General features: G+C 31.0%; 3 protein-coding genes across 4 annotated transcripts; 2 read left to right on the plus strand and 1 right to left on the minus strand.

The window, feature by feature from the left end:
• The first annotated feature begins 1,161 nt into the window (after positions 1-1,161).
• Positions 1,162-2,037, plus strand: LOC145960752 (cytochrome c-like). The gene is made up of 2 exons (XM_083080443.1): positions 1,162-1,379; positions 1,525-2,037. The coding sequence occupies exons 1-2, from the start codon at positions 1,253-1,255 to the stop codon at positions 1,707-1,709; spliced, it is 312 nt and encodes a 103-aa protein (XP_082936569.1). The 5' UTR covers positions 1,162-1,252; the 3' UTR covers positions 1,710-2,037.
• Positions 2,038-2,366: 329 nt separating this feature from the next.
• LOC145960950 (cytochrome P450 4g15-like) lies at positions 2,367-14,925 on the minus strand. Of its 2 annotated transcripts, XM_083080699.1 has the most exons (9): positions 14,641-14,925; positions 6,158-6,401; positions 5,805-6,018; positions 5,317-5,613; positions 4,823-5,222; positions 4,444-4,512; positions 3,338-3,506; positions 3,025-3,199; positions 2,367-2,785 (listed from the first exon to the last, which is right to left on the minus strand). In XM_083080699.1, the coding sequence occupies exons 2-9, from the start codon at positions 6,294-6,296 to the stop codon at positions 2,599-2,601; spliced, it is 1,650 nt and encodes a 549-aa protein (XP_082936825.1). In that variant the 5' UTR covers positions 6,297-6,401; positions 14,641-14,925; the 3' UTR covers positions 2,367-2,598. The 2 variants fall into 2 exon arrangements, with proteins under 2 accessions (XP_082936825.1, XP_082936826.1); XM_083080700.1 differs by lacking the exon at positions 6,158-6,401 and having other exon boundaries at positions 14,641-14,924.
• Y-y (yellow-y) lies at positions 12,980-18,571 on the plus strand. Its single transcript, XM_083080701.1, has 7 exons — positions 12,980-13,143; positions 15,474-15,774; positions 16,659-16,788; positions 16,848-17,010; positions 17,096-17,452; positions 17,856-18,044; positions 18,154-18,571. The coding sequence occupies exons 2-7, from the start codon at positions 15,492-15,494 to the stop codon at positions 18,322-18,324; spliced, it is 1,293 nt and encodes a 430-aa protein (XP_082936827.1). The 5' UTR covers positions 12,980-13,143; positions 15,474-15,491; the 3' UTR covers positions 18,325-18,571.
• Positions 18,572-19,224: the final 653 nt, after the last annotated feature.

The raw sequence follows: 19,224 nt of genomic DNA on the forward strand, positions 1-19,224 counted from the left end.
TTTTCGTCGCGCGTTTCTCCCGCCATTTTTCACTCGTATCAGCGATTATTCTATGTTCGATAATAAATCGTTCCGTTATCTCTTTCGCGAGCGCAATCACTTCCTCTTCACTTGTTCGTCATTCGAGACCTGTCAAAGTCATATCTTCACCCTTGCCCTTTTCTTGCTGCTCGCGCCTTTGATCTGCTTTTTCCAGGTCATTTTCGTCTTCTCTTTTCTACTCTTCCCCTTTTCTTCCTTTCTTCTTTCTTATCCTACCTGGAAGAACAGACCACGCTCGTTAGTCTGTGCACCTGTACGCCTCGCGATCAATTCTTATGTCAGATTCCTCCCCCATCCTGATTTGTTCAAAAAAGACCTCCAACTTTGCGATTGATTGGCCTAGCAATTTACATTTTATAAGAAAGCATTTTCTTGTGGTTATTTTATTTTTAATTGATATATAAATGTGTTGAGATATGCGGTTAATAACATTGCTGATTAATAAGACATCTTACATACGTTCGTTGCTTTTAGATGGAAACATTTATAAATTGTTGCTATTTGAATTTTTCTAATAAAAGCTATGTTGTGATTAATAGATATTTTACATTAGTTTCATTCGATTAATATAGGAAATATTAGTTCTTATCGTACTTAAAAAAATTGTTTCAGTTCTTTTAATAAAGATTTCTAGTACGATAAATGATTGAATAATAAACAACAAAGCCGAAGCTTGACATGACTGGACGAAACTGAGGCTGTTTGCCGGGACACGAAATGAAACTTGTGCACCTGCCTCATTTTGCCAAGTTCTCTGCCCTTTTTCTTTTCCTCTAGCTCACAGTAACGTAACATTTATGAAATCTAAAAAGCGATATTAAGTGATCATAGATGTATAATATATAAACCGCGCGTTCTCACTCTCTCCTTTGTTTTGGCAACATAAAATTTTAGAAAGAGAAAACTTATGTTCATGGTAGTTTTTTCTTTGTCTAACGATACGTGGTGGAGAAAAGAAGTCGATCAAGATATATGTCAAACGCAGTGGCCATATTAAAATTTCTGCCCCACTCTTGTTATTGATAGATAGAGAAACTAATACCACGAAAGCATGTTGTCTCCTTCTAAAATTTATACAACTTTCTAGCCAAACGCGAAGTCTATATATTATACGTCTACGACTAGGATACGGTTAAGATATAAATCTTATTTTATGAAATTATTTTAGTTTAATTAATAAATTAATGATTATTAATGTTTGTTAAGAGAAATGGGCGATCCGATTAATGGTAAAAAACTGTTCATGAAAATGTGTGCTACTTGTCATACCACGGAAAAAGGTGGTAAACATAAAATAGGCCCTAACCTACATGGTATTATGGGCAAGACTTCTGGAAGTATGTATATTAATGAACTCAATTTGTTAATTCAGTTAAAAATAAATTCAATAATATTATAACATTAAAAATATTTCAAAAATTTTGATGTCTTTTAAATATAATGTTATCAGTTATTAATACGTAATAAGTTTAATTTTTTCAGCTGTCCCAGGTTTTAATTTTACAGAAACCATGAAGGAAAAGGCTGTTGTATGGGATGAGAAGAGTTTAAATGATTATCTCGAATTTCCTAAAAAGTTTATTCTAGGAACAAAAAAGGCATTCTATGGTATGAAGAAGGTCGAAGATCGCAGAGATTTAATCGCTTTTTTAGCTACTTTAAAATAAGCGTATTTTGATAAAATATTATACTCTCGATATTACTCTCGATAGAAACGCAACAAGCAATTAACATATAAATGTCAGTATTGTTATCGTATAAAGAATAAAAATCGAATCGTAAATACTAGGATACTAGCATCTCTTTTACATATAATTTAACAATATATTTTTAATGCTCGACGAACGTCAAACATATGTATTGTTACGTCCAGGCCCGGAGAAGGATGGGTCGAAGGAAGGGCATAACAATGATATTTTGCCGAAATCGCACAATAGGCGGTGAATGATTCGGGTGGAATAAACTTTAAGACCTAGAATACAGATACATTATTACAATATTCCTTGTATTTTTTTATTAACTGCATAAGTAAATATTGAGTTTTTCTTTAAAGTTTAATATGGGCATTATTAAGAATTAAGGTTCCTTATAAGACCCAAACATGTTTTTTTTTTAAATGTAACGGAAAAAATGAAAATTTTTTAAATAAAGCAATTCCTTATAGTTTTTTTACAAAATTTAATAAATAAACAATAATTTAAAAAAATACGGTCAGTTTTTGCATGATCCTTTAACTTATTAGCATTAACAATAAGGTGGGCCTTATTTGGTTCATTTACTTTAGATTAAATTTTTTTGTAGGACATGTATATGTGAGATATGTATATATTTTAAATATGATATATTTATTTATTAAATATGTCAATACATTACACATAAGTATTGAAAAATATTACAGGTAGCAAGTCCTTCGAAATAAATACTTGCTTCGGAAACATATAGTGTATATAGAAAATGGAATCCTCACTAAATATATATCAACTTATTTAATTTACTTTAGATTCAGTTCACATTTGCGCGGGTACAAAAATGTTAACTTCTTGCTGTTTTCCTAAATTATGTACGAGACACTGGCTTACGCGGTTCGAGCTTGATTTTAAATCCATCGTGTCGTTTTAGAATGATGTCGCCTTGCAATACGAAATCCTCGTCTGCTACATCAGAAATGACACGGTAATTTCTAAGTATTGTCGATAAAAGGACCTTTAATTTCAGCATAGCATATTTTCGCCCCACGCAAGACCTATACAAAATTTTCTTACATATATTATCAAATATAATATTGTAATAACAGTGTATATTGTATTGCTTTTATGACAAAATATTTTCACATGCTTTTAATGCTTATAATATATAATATACCAAAATTTTACAAAGGAATGAGTGTCAAATTCAAGTAATCTTTCGTGTGAAATATTTCTTTAGTCTTATTGTTAGTAGTTTCCAAAAAAAACTTTATTTTAAGAACCATCTTTTAAATACCTTGGTCCAGCACTAAAAGGAATAAAGGCATAATAATGTCTCTGTTGCATTTTTTTCGGTAGGAAATTATCTGGATTAAAAACTGTTGGATTTGGGTAATATTTTTCTGTACGATGTACTGCGAATTGTGGAATTATTACCGTGGCATCTTTTGGAAGGATATAATCACCTGTAACTATAATATGAAAGATATGTCATGTACCTTTTTTGTTTTGTTTACTTACTATACAAATTCCTATAGTTTATAAGTTCCTAATGTTTGTAACAATAATTAATATTATTGTAAATATGGCATTTAACGAGACATGCTTACTTATCTGTACATCTTCGTTAAGTTTTCTGGCAATCATCGGTACTGGTGGGAAAAGTCTCAGAGATTCCAAAATAACTCTTTCGAGATATTTCATTTCTAGAGTATCTTGAAAAGTACATTGCCTATCGCTGTCACCGAAAATCGTATCTAATTCTTCATGCACGCGAGCCTACACAACGAAAATTAAAATTAATGGATTTACGATTAAAATTAATAGATCAATTAAAATTAATAGATTTACGATTGGCTGAGCAAAATCGATCTCTTTAACAAGAATAATGAAAATATATGTCGCAACTGTTTTGAAGGCCGTTCAATTGAAGTATTTTTAATAAATTTAACTCTTTCTATAGACCATTTAAGAATTTATTAAGATGAAAATGTATAATAATATGAAACTGTTCATATGAAAATATGCTTTATGTAAATTACATGAAAGAAAAACAATAAATATATGGTAAGTCTTAATTTATATTGCAATATGAATAAAACTTGTGGAAAAAAAATTTTATAAAAGCCCTAATGTACATGTGTATGCGTATGCGGGTGTGTGTGTCATAAAAGCAAATTGTTACTTTAGTTTAAAGGTAAAAAAAATTGAAAACGCATAACTTTCTAATTATATTTTGAATATGCTTCATAACATTTACTTGATAATTAAGCATTATATAATATAATTATTAATTGACAATGTAGCAATTTGAATTCATATATAATTGTTTAATTTTTGTAGCGATTCCAAGACAAAGATGGAGCTATTATTATCGATATTATTATTTTAGAAAATAACCTCTAAATTAAATAATTTATAAGAATATTAAACTACTTTTTATATACATCTTTGTTTAATTTTAAAATAATTGATATACTATTGTTTATAATATTATATATTAATTACTGTTACTAAGTAGATATTAATTCTTAATATTAAACTTTAAATATCAATAAGAACTTGTTGTATATGAAGAAAATGTGATATAATTCTGATGGAAACAATTATAAAACACAATTTCGATATATCATTCCTTAAAAAAAATTTAAATATAAATGTTAAGTGATTTCCAAGATTTTTTCTTGTGAAAATATTAAATCGTTAATAAATCTACCTGAATATCCTGATGATTTCCTAAGGCGCATAACGTGAAACTCGAGCAAGCTGCTGTGGTATCATGACCCTGTAATAAATCAATAATTTACTTTTCCAACAGTGCATCAAATTAACATCTGATAGCGTGTACAATAGCGTAACTTGCAATATAATTTTTTTATAAAGAAAGAGAGAGAAAGAGAGAGAGAGAAAAAAAGAAAAGAAGGAAAATGAAAAAGAAAATTTAATTACGAAAATTAATGCATACACAAATATCAGAAAATTATATATATAAATACTTATATGTACGAGAAAATTATACATATAAAAATATCTTTCTATATATAGTAAATTCTTTATACGATTAAGTTTACTAATTTATATTAAAAATGCAGTACCTCAAACATGATAGTGTTTACTTCCTCCCAAACCTCCTCATCAGTCATTTTTCCACCGTTCTTTTTCAAATCAATCATCATTTCTAAAAAGGCGAGTCGTCTTTTTTCACCTATGTCGTTTTCATCGATGTCATCGAGATCATCTCTTACATAATGCAGTTTTGTATAAGCAATATTTTTATCATTTTCATTATTTTCTATAAGTTTGTCCTTTTGATCATCTTTTCGTTCCTCCTTTATATCATCGATGCTCTTAGACTTCTCTTCAATTACACCATTTGTCAATGTGTGAACAATATTGAGCAATTTCTCTTGCTTCTTCGCAAACTTTGTAAGTTTAAATATTACGTCAGAACGTAACCGAAAATCATAATGCCTTCGATGTAGGATATCGCTCAATCTACAACATTCAAATTATTGAGTTTTCTTCATAATAAATATTGAATAATAAAGTATCATATATAATTTTAAGAAAAAAATCAATGTCTCTTTACTTCATCACGGCCATGGCATAATCATATCCAGTCTTCTGCCTTTTTTCTCTTTTGACTCCCATCGCAGTTTCCGTTAAAATGTCAACCGTTACAGCTGATAGATAATCGTGACAATCGAATTCTTTTCCAACTTCATCGCGAAGCCGTCTAACGAGATCTATGCTATTCTCATAAAATAAAGGTACAAATGTCTTCAAAATACTCATGTGAAATGTGGGCGCTATTGCCTTCCTATGTCTGCGCCACTTATCGCCAGTTGTGATCAGCAAACCATCTCCAAGCCATGGTTGGAAATATCTAAGAAAAAGGATAACGAGAATCTTATAATATATATTTATGCATATATCTTTTTGAATGCGGCAAAATTGGATACAAATCTAAGATATCTAAAATAGGCAGATTGTACAAACAATTTTATTAAAAAAATATACAATAGAAACAAAATTATATAGATTGTTGTCAATTATATAAAATATTTGACTTTTTACCTATATTCCACTGATTTGTCGAGATGCACAGAACTACCCAAAATTATTTCGATATCTTTTGGATCTATCAGAGCGATTATTACTCTTGTTCCAAAATATGCGCTAATTACTGATCCATATATTTTGTGTTGTTTAAGAGCTACAGTGAATACAGTTTCTGGAGATAATCCCGCACCCATTAATGCCTGACCTATTATTGGTAAGCTCGGTGGATCTAAAAGAGAAGAATGAAAAATTTATTATTATCAATATGATCAATAAATTTAAATCCTTTTGATAAATCCAATTTTGTATTGTGTTAATATTTACTTGAAAATACAGTAGTAATTAAAATGTTTCAATTCTATACATACGTGGAAGCCGTTTTGAAAGACGAACCACTCTAGAAGTTTCGACATAATAATATAATGCAATTAGCGCTGTGAAAAATACAGCCAGCAGAGAATAAACTATGGTCGATAAATACGACATTGTGACCAAAAAATCATCCATTGTGGCAATAAATTATTATTCCAAGATGTCACGATAATAACGTCCCGATTTTTTGATATAATCAATTAATAAAGTCACGTCGGAAAATTATATCAAGTTAACACACTGTAACACAGTATATATTATAATAAATATATCTTAATTATTTTCTCTTTTCTATAATTGTAAAAGCACCAATGATATACACAGGTTTGTAAAATAGCACTCTTTTCTTTTAATCTGCTGGTAAGAATTGATCGATTACTTATAAGCTGATGGATTAGGAAATGCGAAAAATATTCACTGTTTCTTATGCAGTGACGTTAATTCTAAGTCAGAACAGTGTTCATTTGGAATATTTCATTATAAATAATAGATGGAATGAAACAAATTTTTTCACGTAATACATTTCAACTTTATAGAATCAATTGTTTCTCAAATAATTATCAATACATATATTTCTTTTTTTTATTTTATAATTTATATTTCGCAATAATTATTTACATTTATAAAATAATTAGTTAATTATAATTTATTCAAGAATGATAATTAATAATGTTTGCAATTTGCAATGTTTGTAATATTAAATCGATTTATCGATTATAAAATTTATTTAATTTAAATTATTACATTTGTATATATATATTGAATTCTTGACTCGATATTTTTAATTCTTTGAGAGATGTGTCATTTTATTCACATACATGAGGATTTTTAATAATTTACACTATATATACTTTTATATAACGTTTTACTCGTATTGTATGATGATTCTTTTCTATTTGAATTAAAAACATTTGCTTTATTAACATAATGCATAGTCATTATATTGCAAAATACTTTTTACGATATGAATATTTATCTTTTCACCATGATATAAATGTGCATGAATTTAGATTTTAAAATGCGCCATGACAAGTGATAATGCAAATATGAATCACGTAATAAAAATGGAAAGACAATTGGGTCTCTATTAGATAGATATACAACATCTGGTAGAATATAATATAACGATAGTTTCAGACATTTTAATGATACTTACGTGCTCGGAAATTAAACTTTTGACATGATGAAGGAAAAGTTAAAAAGAAACAGATATAAATTAAATAAAAACGAAAGAAAAAGAAAGTATGGACATTTTATTCTCTTGTAGCATTTTATTACAAAAGTCTTTATGTATTATCATTATCGTTGATTTTGTTTTCGATTAAACTAACTCTTTCTTCCAGTAAATTTTTCAGTTTGACAAATAAAAAAAATAGCATATTTTAAGAATTTCTTGGTAATAATTTTAATAATTAATAATTTTTTAGTAATTTCTTGTAAGTGACACATAAAGTGACATTACAAATGACATATAAAACATTCAAATTTATGTAACAGTAGAAAGAAATTAAGTGAAAAGGAAACAACTGTAAGTTTGTATAAAAGATTTATAAAAAGGTTACAAAATTTCCAACAAATAGTTTTTAGGTATATTTTTAATAGCTTTTAAATATGTATTCAATTTGAATCACATGTTAATGTTTATAATTTATAAATTTACGGGTATCTCTTCAAATATTATTATTTTATATTATCGATAAGACATTACTAATTAAATATATTATTACAATTATTACAATTGAAAAAATTAAAGTACGTTAATATTATATTATATTATATTAGCAGACGATAAGATATTACTGCATTTGTTTGTACTTCTAATCATCGATGTCTTAAAAGTGCACATTCACCTTATGAATGTCATTATTATACAAAATATAATAATCATTATTATATAATGATATAATCATTATTAAATAATCATTATTATATAATATATATATAAATATATATTATATAAATAAAATAATTACTAATTATCATAAATTGAATGCACGTATAACGTTCGGCAGACATATTAATTTTATGCGAATAATTTACCATATTGCAAACGAGGAGGAAGATGGGCGAATGAGATCCAAGAAAACAGAGAGAGAGAATATTTTCATAAAAACATCTTTAATTAAACATCTTAGTTCTTTTTTGAATTTATCTTTGGCAATTATTAACAAAAATTATTTGCAAAACCGCTTTCTGCTCTCATTTTCCTTCTTATTTTTATATTATTTACTTGAGCTTTTTTATTTTTATTATCTGCCTATTATGTTTCTACGCATACACTTTTATACCTTTCGAGTAAATGGATCCATATCCTGCGATCCTTCGCGATCTATCTCATGAATGTTCTCCCATTATATAGGATCAATGAGCGTGTCAGAAAGTACGACTTACGAAGAACACGTGCCATGAATTCGAAATGCGAATCTTCCTTCTCTTTTGTTTTACAAAGATCCGTTTCGTTCCTTTTTAAGTGCGAAAAGTATTTTTTTCTTTTTCAATTGTATTTAATTTCTAGAGAAATTTGTAAAAGTTTTTATTTTAGTCGATGATAATTTACAATCATAATATTAAAGAAATTAAAATATTAAACTCTCACACAAATAAGTTTCAACGAAAACTTAATTCTCGTTGAACTTACGCACTACCATCCGCGTTTGGCTCTTACTGCCCGTTTAAATTTAAGTTTATGTTAAAATATTAAAATATTAAAATATTAAAGAAATTCTTTCAGTGATTTATTATTGACATCTCGAGATTTAGATCTTTAGATTTAGATCAATCAATATTTGCTAATTTTTTACAATATAAATGCAAACCATGATTGTTATCATCTTTAATTTTTTAAAGCTAGAATTGAAATGTGCTCTTCCGAAAATCTGTGCTCTCATTATTCATAAAAAAGTGTTGTTATATAAGAGATAGATTGATATATGTATATATTTATGTAGTAGTATTATGTGATTCATATATATACACCATGTTAGAAAACTCACTTTCTACCAATGCTTTATCCAGAGAGTTTGCTCCGTTATATATAACATGATGTCTATAAAAGGAAAAACCAATCTACTGAACCATTAAATCTGCTTGATCTGAAGCCGTTGGCAACCCTTCTCGTTTGATGTCAGAATGGTTGCTGAAAGCTCAGGCGTTGCCACTAATTCATCTTGCTGAGAAACTTTCATCTCACACTAAATTAATTTTTTTAATTTTAACAGCCCATAAGAATCAAATTGCTTCTTTAATTTACTGAATCGTGAATTTTATATTTATATATATATATATATATATATATATATATATATTTATTTATTTATTTATATTTATACATGAGTTTTATATACATATTTTTCATTTGTGTATAATTATATAACATCTATCCTTTTTACAAAGAAGATTAATTAGAAGCCCCATAATAATTACTCTGTCTTACGTCCAAAATTATGTACTTAATGAAAACGAGGTCGATCACTCGAGTTAACCGTCAATTTCTTATTGCACAATTGGACCCGCAAACGACGAACTTTGCTCGCTTCGTTTATGTTATTATAGTTTTATTCGCGTTCCGCACCGTTATTTCGCTGAATCCCCTTCAATTTGCACAGCTGCGACTCGTACAAATACTCATAGAGACCATCGTACACCAATTATTTCATTACAATCAGATCCCGGAGACTAATGATCGCAATTTGTCTGGGACCTTCAGAGGTACCGCACGCATCCAAATACGTCGATGACCCGTATGTAAAATCTGGGAGCCCGGAGGCAGAGATTTATTTTCGAGCGAGAGGAGCAAATGGAATTAACGAGCGCTGCATATAAAATGACTTAAGGTGCGCTTCATTATATTTCGCATGTCATAGGACACGTAAATTTTTAAACTAAAACGAATAATATTTTATGAAAAAAAAATTACGTTCAAATTGTACTTATTCTGTACGAATAATTATTTGTTTAATTGAACACTATAACTTTAATTTATTACGATATTATCAATATCCCATTCGCTATTGATGTTATCTGTGTGAACGGAAATAATCGGAAAAATTAAATTTTCCTTCGTGGATAATCGAACTTCAAATTCTGCCAAGTGTCATTTCAACGCTTACGCTTACGCGTTGAAAAAGAAGCTACATTGATACGATGTACCTTGTAATTATGCATATAATACCTCGTGTTGCCGCGCCGTACATTCGTACGTTAATTATTACCCGATAATTATTACCACGAAATGCAAACCGTGCAATTAACCGTGCGGTTGAATCAGAAAACGTGTATAATGACAGTATTATATGTAACGCGAGGGATAATTCAGTATTTTCTCGCGCGGCGTCCCACTTTCTAACTTTGGTCCTCTTCCAAAGAGCTTTCGATGTTAATTGTTTTTTTTTCGAAAAAATCCATTTATTATTAATAGCGTGTGTTGAACTGACTTTTACACGCGTTTCGTAATATCACTAATTGCAAAAATATGACTTAAATATAGGACTGATTTCCACGTATAATAATCTTGAAATTCTTGAAATTTTAATAATTCGCAAAAAGCGTCTGATGAGAAAATGATAGGCAGTGATCTCTGATGATTCGAGCGAGAGTGACCGCTTTTAAATTACCATGTCAACTAGAAAGCAGTCAGGCGATCCGGAAAGCAATCTAGGCGGCCTTGATGGGGCACCAAGAAAATGCGAAGTCGGTCCGCATTAACTTCGCAGCTGACGAAAGTCACAACTAGATTAGACGTACGACTAAAGCTAATGCACGATGTTTACTGGAATACGTGTATTGACCCATTTCGGGACTTTCACTTATATAGCGTTGCATGACTGATTGAATCGCGTAAAGTTTACGGGCCCAGTTTCGGTTCCAGCGTTTGTAAAAAAAAATACATGCCAATCTAGGCAAGTTAGTAACACACGCGGTTTAATCGGTTCCACGACTGCCAGATATCTTTTCATTCGAAAGATTGTTTTGACGATTATATTGGCAAGAGTCGATTAAAGTTGGCGAGGCGTGACTTGTGTCAACATCTCAAGATTCTTTTCGAAATACATTTATGTTACATTTATATAACATTTTATACAATTTTAACATATCTGATAGTAATAAATATAAACCGGAATTAATAATTTTTAAATTTACATGATATAAGTGTCGCAGATTGCTTAAACTTTTAATGGCCATAGACTGGAAATTGCCTTGTTTATTGATCGCTATGAAAGTAGGAAATCAAATAGCAGTCTCATTCAATTTCCTTAAATTACGGTAACTCGTAATCGTCGTAATAAGCTTGTTATTGCGCGGAAAGAGGAGCAGAAGGGCACACTTCCGGATTTCTACGGCGTGAATCGAGTACTTTTATCACTACCTTATATATTTTATATATACAACGAATTTGTTTCACCGTAAGGTAAAATTTGCCGCGTTAATCTGACCAAACGTTGCATTCGATTTACCGTTAATGTCGCGCGCGTCGTCGATAATTAAACCGAAATAGTATTTCGAGCCCGCCGGCAATTATTCATTTTCGCAAATTCTGATTGCATCCTTCAGGAAGAGCGCGCTGATTAATGAAACGCGGCGGAAGGGATAGAGAGGAAGATGGGAAAGAGAGGAACGAGGAGGTGGACTGAACGCAATTTCAGCCGTCAGTTTGCGCGGGAAGATAACGGAGCGCCCTCGGGAATTTATTCTCGGGAGCCGATCATCCGTGAGACAGACGGCGGCTTTTTGTCGTCATCTCGTTACGGCTAACGAATGACTTTCCTCCCTCCCTTTCGCGCTGTTTTCACGTTCGTCGTACCCACGCGGTTCCCCCCGATGGGCACGTCGGAGATTTATGAATTTAATTAAATCGCTATCAGATTCAATTTAATCGTCCCGTTCGCGGCTAATGTTAAAATAAAGTGCGGTCATACGCATCGATAGTCTTCATTATGATTTATAGAAATCTTATTTGCATCTGTCATTGCGAATAGAGTGAGTTTGCTTGCAATATATCCAGCTATAACGAGACTAGTCACTCGCAACATACTTTACTTTTACTCTCAAATTTATAAAACTCTCGCAATTTGGTTGCAAATTAGTTAAGGAATTTATTTAACGATTTGTTGTTGTTTGAGAATTGTTATTTAATTATAATATAATTTGTGTACGTTACGTTAGTAATTGTAATTAAGACATTTTAGATTTTCTATCATTTCTATCAGTAAATATAATACTTGTTATTTAAAATAAATTATTATTATAATAGCGATTGTTCGATACAAAATTTAACGAAACTAATAATAATAATAATAAAAGAGGATAACAAAGTAAATTTTTACGCCCAAGCACAGTTTGTATAAATTGAATAGTGTAGAAAGGCAATAATTTTATCTCTAAGTAAATTTAGTCGAAAATTTAATCGACATTGAATTAAAAAATTTGTAATCAGTATTTGTAATTTAAATATGGAACATATTTTTCAAAAACAATTTATTATCTTTTTTAATTTCAGCAATAAATTAATAAATAAATAAATTTTTTGAAAACGTTTTCGAGAATAGACTCGGTACTAAAGTTTTCAAGTTTAAAGTTTGCACGTGCAAAGTGTACTTTTCCTCTCTCTTAGGCTATTAAATTGACACGTCGAAATGCATAAGTGCAGGTGCATACGATGTCCGGACTGCTTACTATAGGATTGCTTGGATAGGCGCGAGCATAAGTGCACGCCAAGATGCATTTCTCTCTATGCGCGGGACATGGGTTTCCGCGTGATATGAGTTATGGCTTAGCTACAAGACTGGGGTGCTTTATATACGGCGAGCGTATTACAGGAACATACAGTTTAGGATTGAAAGAGCGTCGGTAACTCCAGGTGTTTAGAGTACAAAAATCTCCGTTTTCTTTTCGCGTTCCTCTCACAATTCTTCGGTTTATATAATTTTGTGTTCGAGTGCTATCGAAAATATTGATTCATATCGTATCTATTTGGATAAATGTGGTAAATATCGAGGGAGGCAAGATAATTATGTAATAAGGTTTCATCTTATAGCCGCGATGAAATTGAAATTATTTTACATTATAAGGGAAAATAGCTATCTCAGATCATGTATTATTATGTTGTATATAGAGAAACTTTTTAATGTAAACGAATTTAATTCTCAGATATATAAAAAGGAGATTTTATGATATTTTCTTTTTTTATTGTGTATATTCAATATTTTGATTAAATTTTTATTTTTGGTTTAAATAATTTTTAATGAAAATTAAAGTTATTTTTAATACTTAAGAATTTTCAACTTTTCAAATTTTTACAAACTTTTATTTGAACTATGCATTTAATTATACAATATATTGTACATATTTAATGAACGTATTTAAATATATTTATTTATTATATAAATTTATAATTATAAATGTAAATTTAAAGATGTCATTTCTTGACATCATTGGCTAATTAAAGTATACTAATTTGACTTAAGCTGTATATTAGAAAGTTAATAATATACAAGTTAATTGACACACACATATATTTCATAATAGCAATATATTTTATTTTCTACATCAAGAGAGATTAATTTTTCGCAATGTAATTGGTAATAAAACTGATTAAAAAAATGTTAAATTAAAATTTTTTTTACTTTTTTGTTTTATATTAATTTTCAGTTTTCAATTTTTAAATAAATTTTTAATTTTTTAATATTATTATTTTTAAAAATTAAAACAACAATTTTGTATAACAATGTTTTCAATTAAAATATTTCTATTTAATTTGTACAAGTTTTCTTCCTTGTACTTGTATTTATCTTGTACAGATTTTTATTCTTAGTTGGCGCAATTTTTTTATATCACTATTTTTGTAGACAATATGACAGTTGGATACAATTAGTGCATGAACTTGGCGCCCTTTTTTTATCTTTTTTTAAAAAGGTTTTTCCACTCAAGGTTTTTTTAAAAAAGTTTTTGGGGATTAGGACTTTTTTTTGTAGTATAATTTGCTAAGAGATATTATGTTAAAAAAAAGATATATATATATACATATATATATATATATATATATATATACATATACATAAAATATACATATATATATATATATATATATATATATATATATATGTATATTTTTTTAAATATATAAGCAAATTATATAAAAATATATGTAGAATAAGTATATATAATATAATATATATATATAATATATATATATATATATATATATATAATATATATAATATAATATATATAATATATATAATATAATATATATAATATATTATATAATATATATAGCTTGTAAAATAAATATATTTATTTACCTTGCGCTCCAATTATCATACCTTACTGGCTCTTGCGAATTTTTAATTAATAATTTAATTATTTATTATTTAACTTGCACCTTATTACTTATCACTACCCAAAATGCGGTTAAAGATACATGTCATTAATATCGCAAAGCGTCGCTAGTGCAATCTTCTGTCAAGAGTAAGAAACTTACGTTTTCTCTTTCTATATGATGTGTACATGTGCGTTGATGACGGTGATGATAAAGACGTTTCTTAATTGAAAATTTTCATATTTCGATTTTGCGTTATAATATCTCCGTTTATAGATCACGCAGCACAAAAATAAAGATACTTTCTTTATACAATTCAAACTCGCTCTATCGATTAAGGCTAGTAAGAATTCGATCCGTTCAGCCGTTATTGAAATCCGATAATTTGAGTTATTCTTAATTGTCCGACTCGCGTCTAGACACACGGAGTGCCGCGCTAATGCTTCGCATAAACTTGGCACGAGACACTGCCGTGTCTCTTGATATATACGCGAAGAGATATATATATATATATATATATATATATATATATATATATATCTTGGAGAATGGAGAAATTGATATATATATATATATATATATATATATATATATATATATATATATATATATCAATTTCTAATATGTGCAAAAATGCGAGTCGGATACGTGTCTCCATAAAAACATGATAAGTGCGTAATTTATGCGCATATTTAAAAGGTTGGATGCATGCATAGATAATTAATGTTTCGTTCTGAAAGTATTTTTACATCTAGGAGCGGAGAGATAATGGAGAAATTGATTTAATTATATAATTAATTAATGATATATATATATATATATATATATATATATATATATATAAATTTATAATAGAATATTTTATAATATATATCTATATATGTCTGTAATATTTATTATAATGCATTTGTCTATGTTACATCTTATTTACATTATTCCTGCAGAGAATAATTATCATATAATAATATTTTTTTAATTAAACATATTTTTCACAGAAATATTGAATAACGAGGATGAAAAATCATCGCGTCTGGTATTTCCTGACTCTCATCTCGATCTTCCTGTCACTCCGGACTGTCGGAAACGTCGATGGGGTTCAAATATGGGGCATGCAGGTAGGACGTGCTCCACTTTGGGAAAGATTCATCTGGAGGACGATGGACTTTGCTTATCCGGATCAGCGCAGCCGACAGTCAGCGATAGCGAGCGGCGAATACGTGCCGGAGAATTCTCTGCCTGTCGGCATCGAGATCTGGAAGAACAAGCTCTTCATCACGGTGCCAAGATGGCGTAATGGTGAACGTCAGAAATATTAATCATTAAAAAATTACGGCCACGCTTTTGTCTGGATTAATGACGCGACAGACAAATGAACTCGGCTTGTGCCGAAAGAAACGAGGCGCGACGCTTCGAAGTTAGGAACCGGAAGCAGACGCCGGCATAATGCGCGGAAGATCGCCATAGGAGGTGCGCGCCTCGATTCCCGTCTGCGCGACTTCCGGCCCGCGACAAAAAGCGCCGAAAATCGCGAGCGCGCTCTCAATGGGAGAGTTTCCGTCTTTGTCTTCTGTCCACCGCCCCCATCTCCGCGGACCCGGACCCCCCTCTGTAAACGAGGGGGGTCTCTCTTCGCTTCTCTCCTTCCACTTCTCTACCGCCGGGGAAAGGGAAACACAGCGCGACGAACGGGTTTATTCAAGCTCTCGGCTGCCCTTTATTCACTCCATTTTTTGCACGCTCTATGTTTATTATATACGTTGGCGCGCGCCACCGTTTTTTGTGTCGCACAAAGACCAAACAATGACGGCGGCACGCTGTGTAAGCTCTTTAATGTTCCACCCTTCTATCCTTCTTCTTTACTTCCTTCGCAAGGCCTTCGCAAATTCAACGCAATTCCTTTCGCGCATTTTTTATATCTCTCCCCCTCACTTTCGCATCTTCTTTTCTTCTTTTTACACCATTTAACTTTTAATTACACATTCGATGTCATATATTTCTATATATATTATAATATTTATTTGACTTATCTCTTTACATTTTGAATATGTTAATCGTCATGTGCTGATTTTTAAACAATTATATAATAAAATTTAATTTTTATAATTTTAATGTTAATCAATTAATATTTAATTTAATATTTTATTTAATATTAATACAATGATTGCAACATTATACTACAGGAATACCAGCTACGTTGAATTACATACCGTTGGACGTTAATCAAGGTGTATCGCCGAAGCTTATACCTTATCCGAATTGGTCTCAAAATAGGGCTGGTGCCTGCGGTAGCGGATTGACCACCGTTTACAGGTAACATCGCTGATTAAGCTTGAAGATATTTTATAAAATATTGTATAATTTTTTTTTAGGATTCATGCAGATGCGTGTGATAGACTGTGGGTGTTGGATACCGGAACAATAGGAATCGGTGACACGACTGTGCAAGCTTGTCCTTATACCCTGAATATATTTGATTTGAGGACGGATAAAATTATAAGGCAATACAGACTCAGATCGGACGATATTAATCAGGTATGTAAGTCTTTTTGCACTCGATTTATGTTGCATCTCTGATTTTTAATCGATTTAAACGCTCTTTTTTTCTTCTATCATCTAGAATACTTTTATCGCCAATATTGCGGTTGATCTGGGAAAAGATTGCGACGATGCCTTCGCTTACATGTCTGACGAACTCGGCTACGGTCTGATCGTGTATTCGTGGCAGCAGAATACATCTTGGCGAATAACGCACAGCTACTTTATGCCGGATCCTCTGGCAGGCGATTATAATATCGGAGGCTTGAACTTCCAATGGGGAGAAGAAGGAATTTTTGGGATGAGTCTGTCACCGATACAAGCAGATGGCTACCGGACTCTCTTCTTTCATCCTCTCAGCAGCTATCGGGAATTCGCAGTTTCCACGAGGATCTTGAGAAATCAACAATTGTCTCAGAATAGTTATCATGAGTTTCAGGTATTTTAATTTAGTTTTTTTGTATTTAATAATTATTAGATAAAATTTTCATCTTTTATTTGAGAGAGAGTCACTTACTATCTAAATTTTTTTACACAATTGTAAAATAAAAAAATCTTTTATCGTTCTATATTATTTATAAATTTATATAATGTTATATTATTTAAAAAGTGAAAATATTTTGAATGCTTCGATAACTGCAGCAAGAACTCCAAACTGCAGCATCAATTTACCTTCGTAAAGTTTTATTCGCGAAAAGCTTTTTGATTTGTATCTGAAAATTCTCGAGAATTTCATCAAAACAAAAAAATATACTAAACTAAATAAAAAATCCGATATTATTAATTATTTACACATGAATACACAATTGTCATATTATATTGTTAATTTTTGCATGACGTAGGTATTGCCGTCAAGAGGGCCGCTGTCCCATTGCACGGCGTCTGTGATGGACGAGAACGGACTTCAGTTCTTTAACTTGATCGATCAGAATGCAGTCGGCTGTTGGAATTCCATGCTACCTTACGCGCCAATTAATCAGGCAGTTATCGCCAGACACGACGAGGCTATGATATTTCCAGCAGATATTAAGGTAATATATACGTAGCTTTCCTAATAGGTAACAGTTACATCGACTGATTAAATTATCTCGTCATACTACTTTCACTATTCACTGCCCCCTTTTTACTGCTTCACTGCAGGTGAAACGAGACTTGCTCTGGATCATATCAGATCGGATGCCGATTTTTTTGCTGTCGACTCTAAATTACACGGATGTGAACTTTAGAATATTCACCACACCGATTCAAGCAGCGATCGCAGGAACGGTCTGTGACAAACCGTTCAAATCTGTTAACAATCAGATCTGGTAAAATCGATGATTTGCGTATTGGTCTCCGCATTCGAAAATATGATCATCAATAAATTGAAAAAAATGGTAATAAAAAATATTTGTGTTAAAACAATTATCATGAATTTCAGGTATTTCAGTTTCGGTTTTCGTTTATTTATTTAATAATTATTTGATAAATTTTTCATCTTTTATTTTGTGTGTGGAGGCCAGCTTCTAGACTTCCTCGCGTAATTGTTACAATAAAAAGAGCCTTCATTGTTTATAAACTTATAATGTTACATTCTTTAAGAATTGAAGATATTTCGATTGCTTTGAAACTGCAGCAAGAAGTAAGACGTGTTTCCCTGCTTCTCTCTAAACTTTCTTCAAGGCATAAAGTTTCTCGAGTATCGGACATGCCTGACGTGAGAAGCGACTAGTTTTTCGGCTCGTGCGGTGCGAAAATGGCGAATGGATTGGCGTGAATCAGCATCGTCGAGCCAGGAGGCAGGAGCCAAACGGTTTAACACGGGACCCATTAGTTTTGGCCCTCGTTTCCGATAATTTGAAGGCCGTTCCTGCGGCCTGATATACGACCCGATTATTGCTTCCCTCGAAAATTATCCGTTTCACGCCTCCACCCGTAAAATATGGCCACGCGCTTCGTCTGTTCTCGGTGGGGCTGTGCAGAATTAGAACTTTCTTTCTCTCGGGGCGACGCGATGCACGCGGCCGTTTATTATGTTTCTTGTTCGGTGCAGTTACTCCAAGTAATCGCGAAGCACCGAATGAAGTCCGTCGAATGAGCCAAACTTGGCTCAGAAAAGCCATCATTATGCCGTATAACATTAATATTTCTTGATTTATTATTTTTTTCCTAGCCGCATACGATAATATCTCGCACAAATGTATCGCGCGCGGATCTACTCGTCGGGAGTAG

Source organism: Camponotus vicinus, unplaced genomic scaffold (assembly GCF_025532165.1).
Source record: "Camponotus vicinus isolate PSW18456_S1 unplaced genomic scaffold, iyCamVici1.0 SCAF_10, whole genome shotgun sequence".
NCBI lineage: Eukaryota > Metazoa > Arthropoda > Insecta > Hymenoptera > Formicidae > Camponotus > Camponotus vicinus.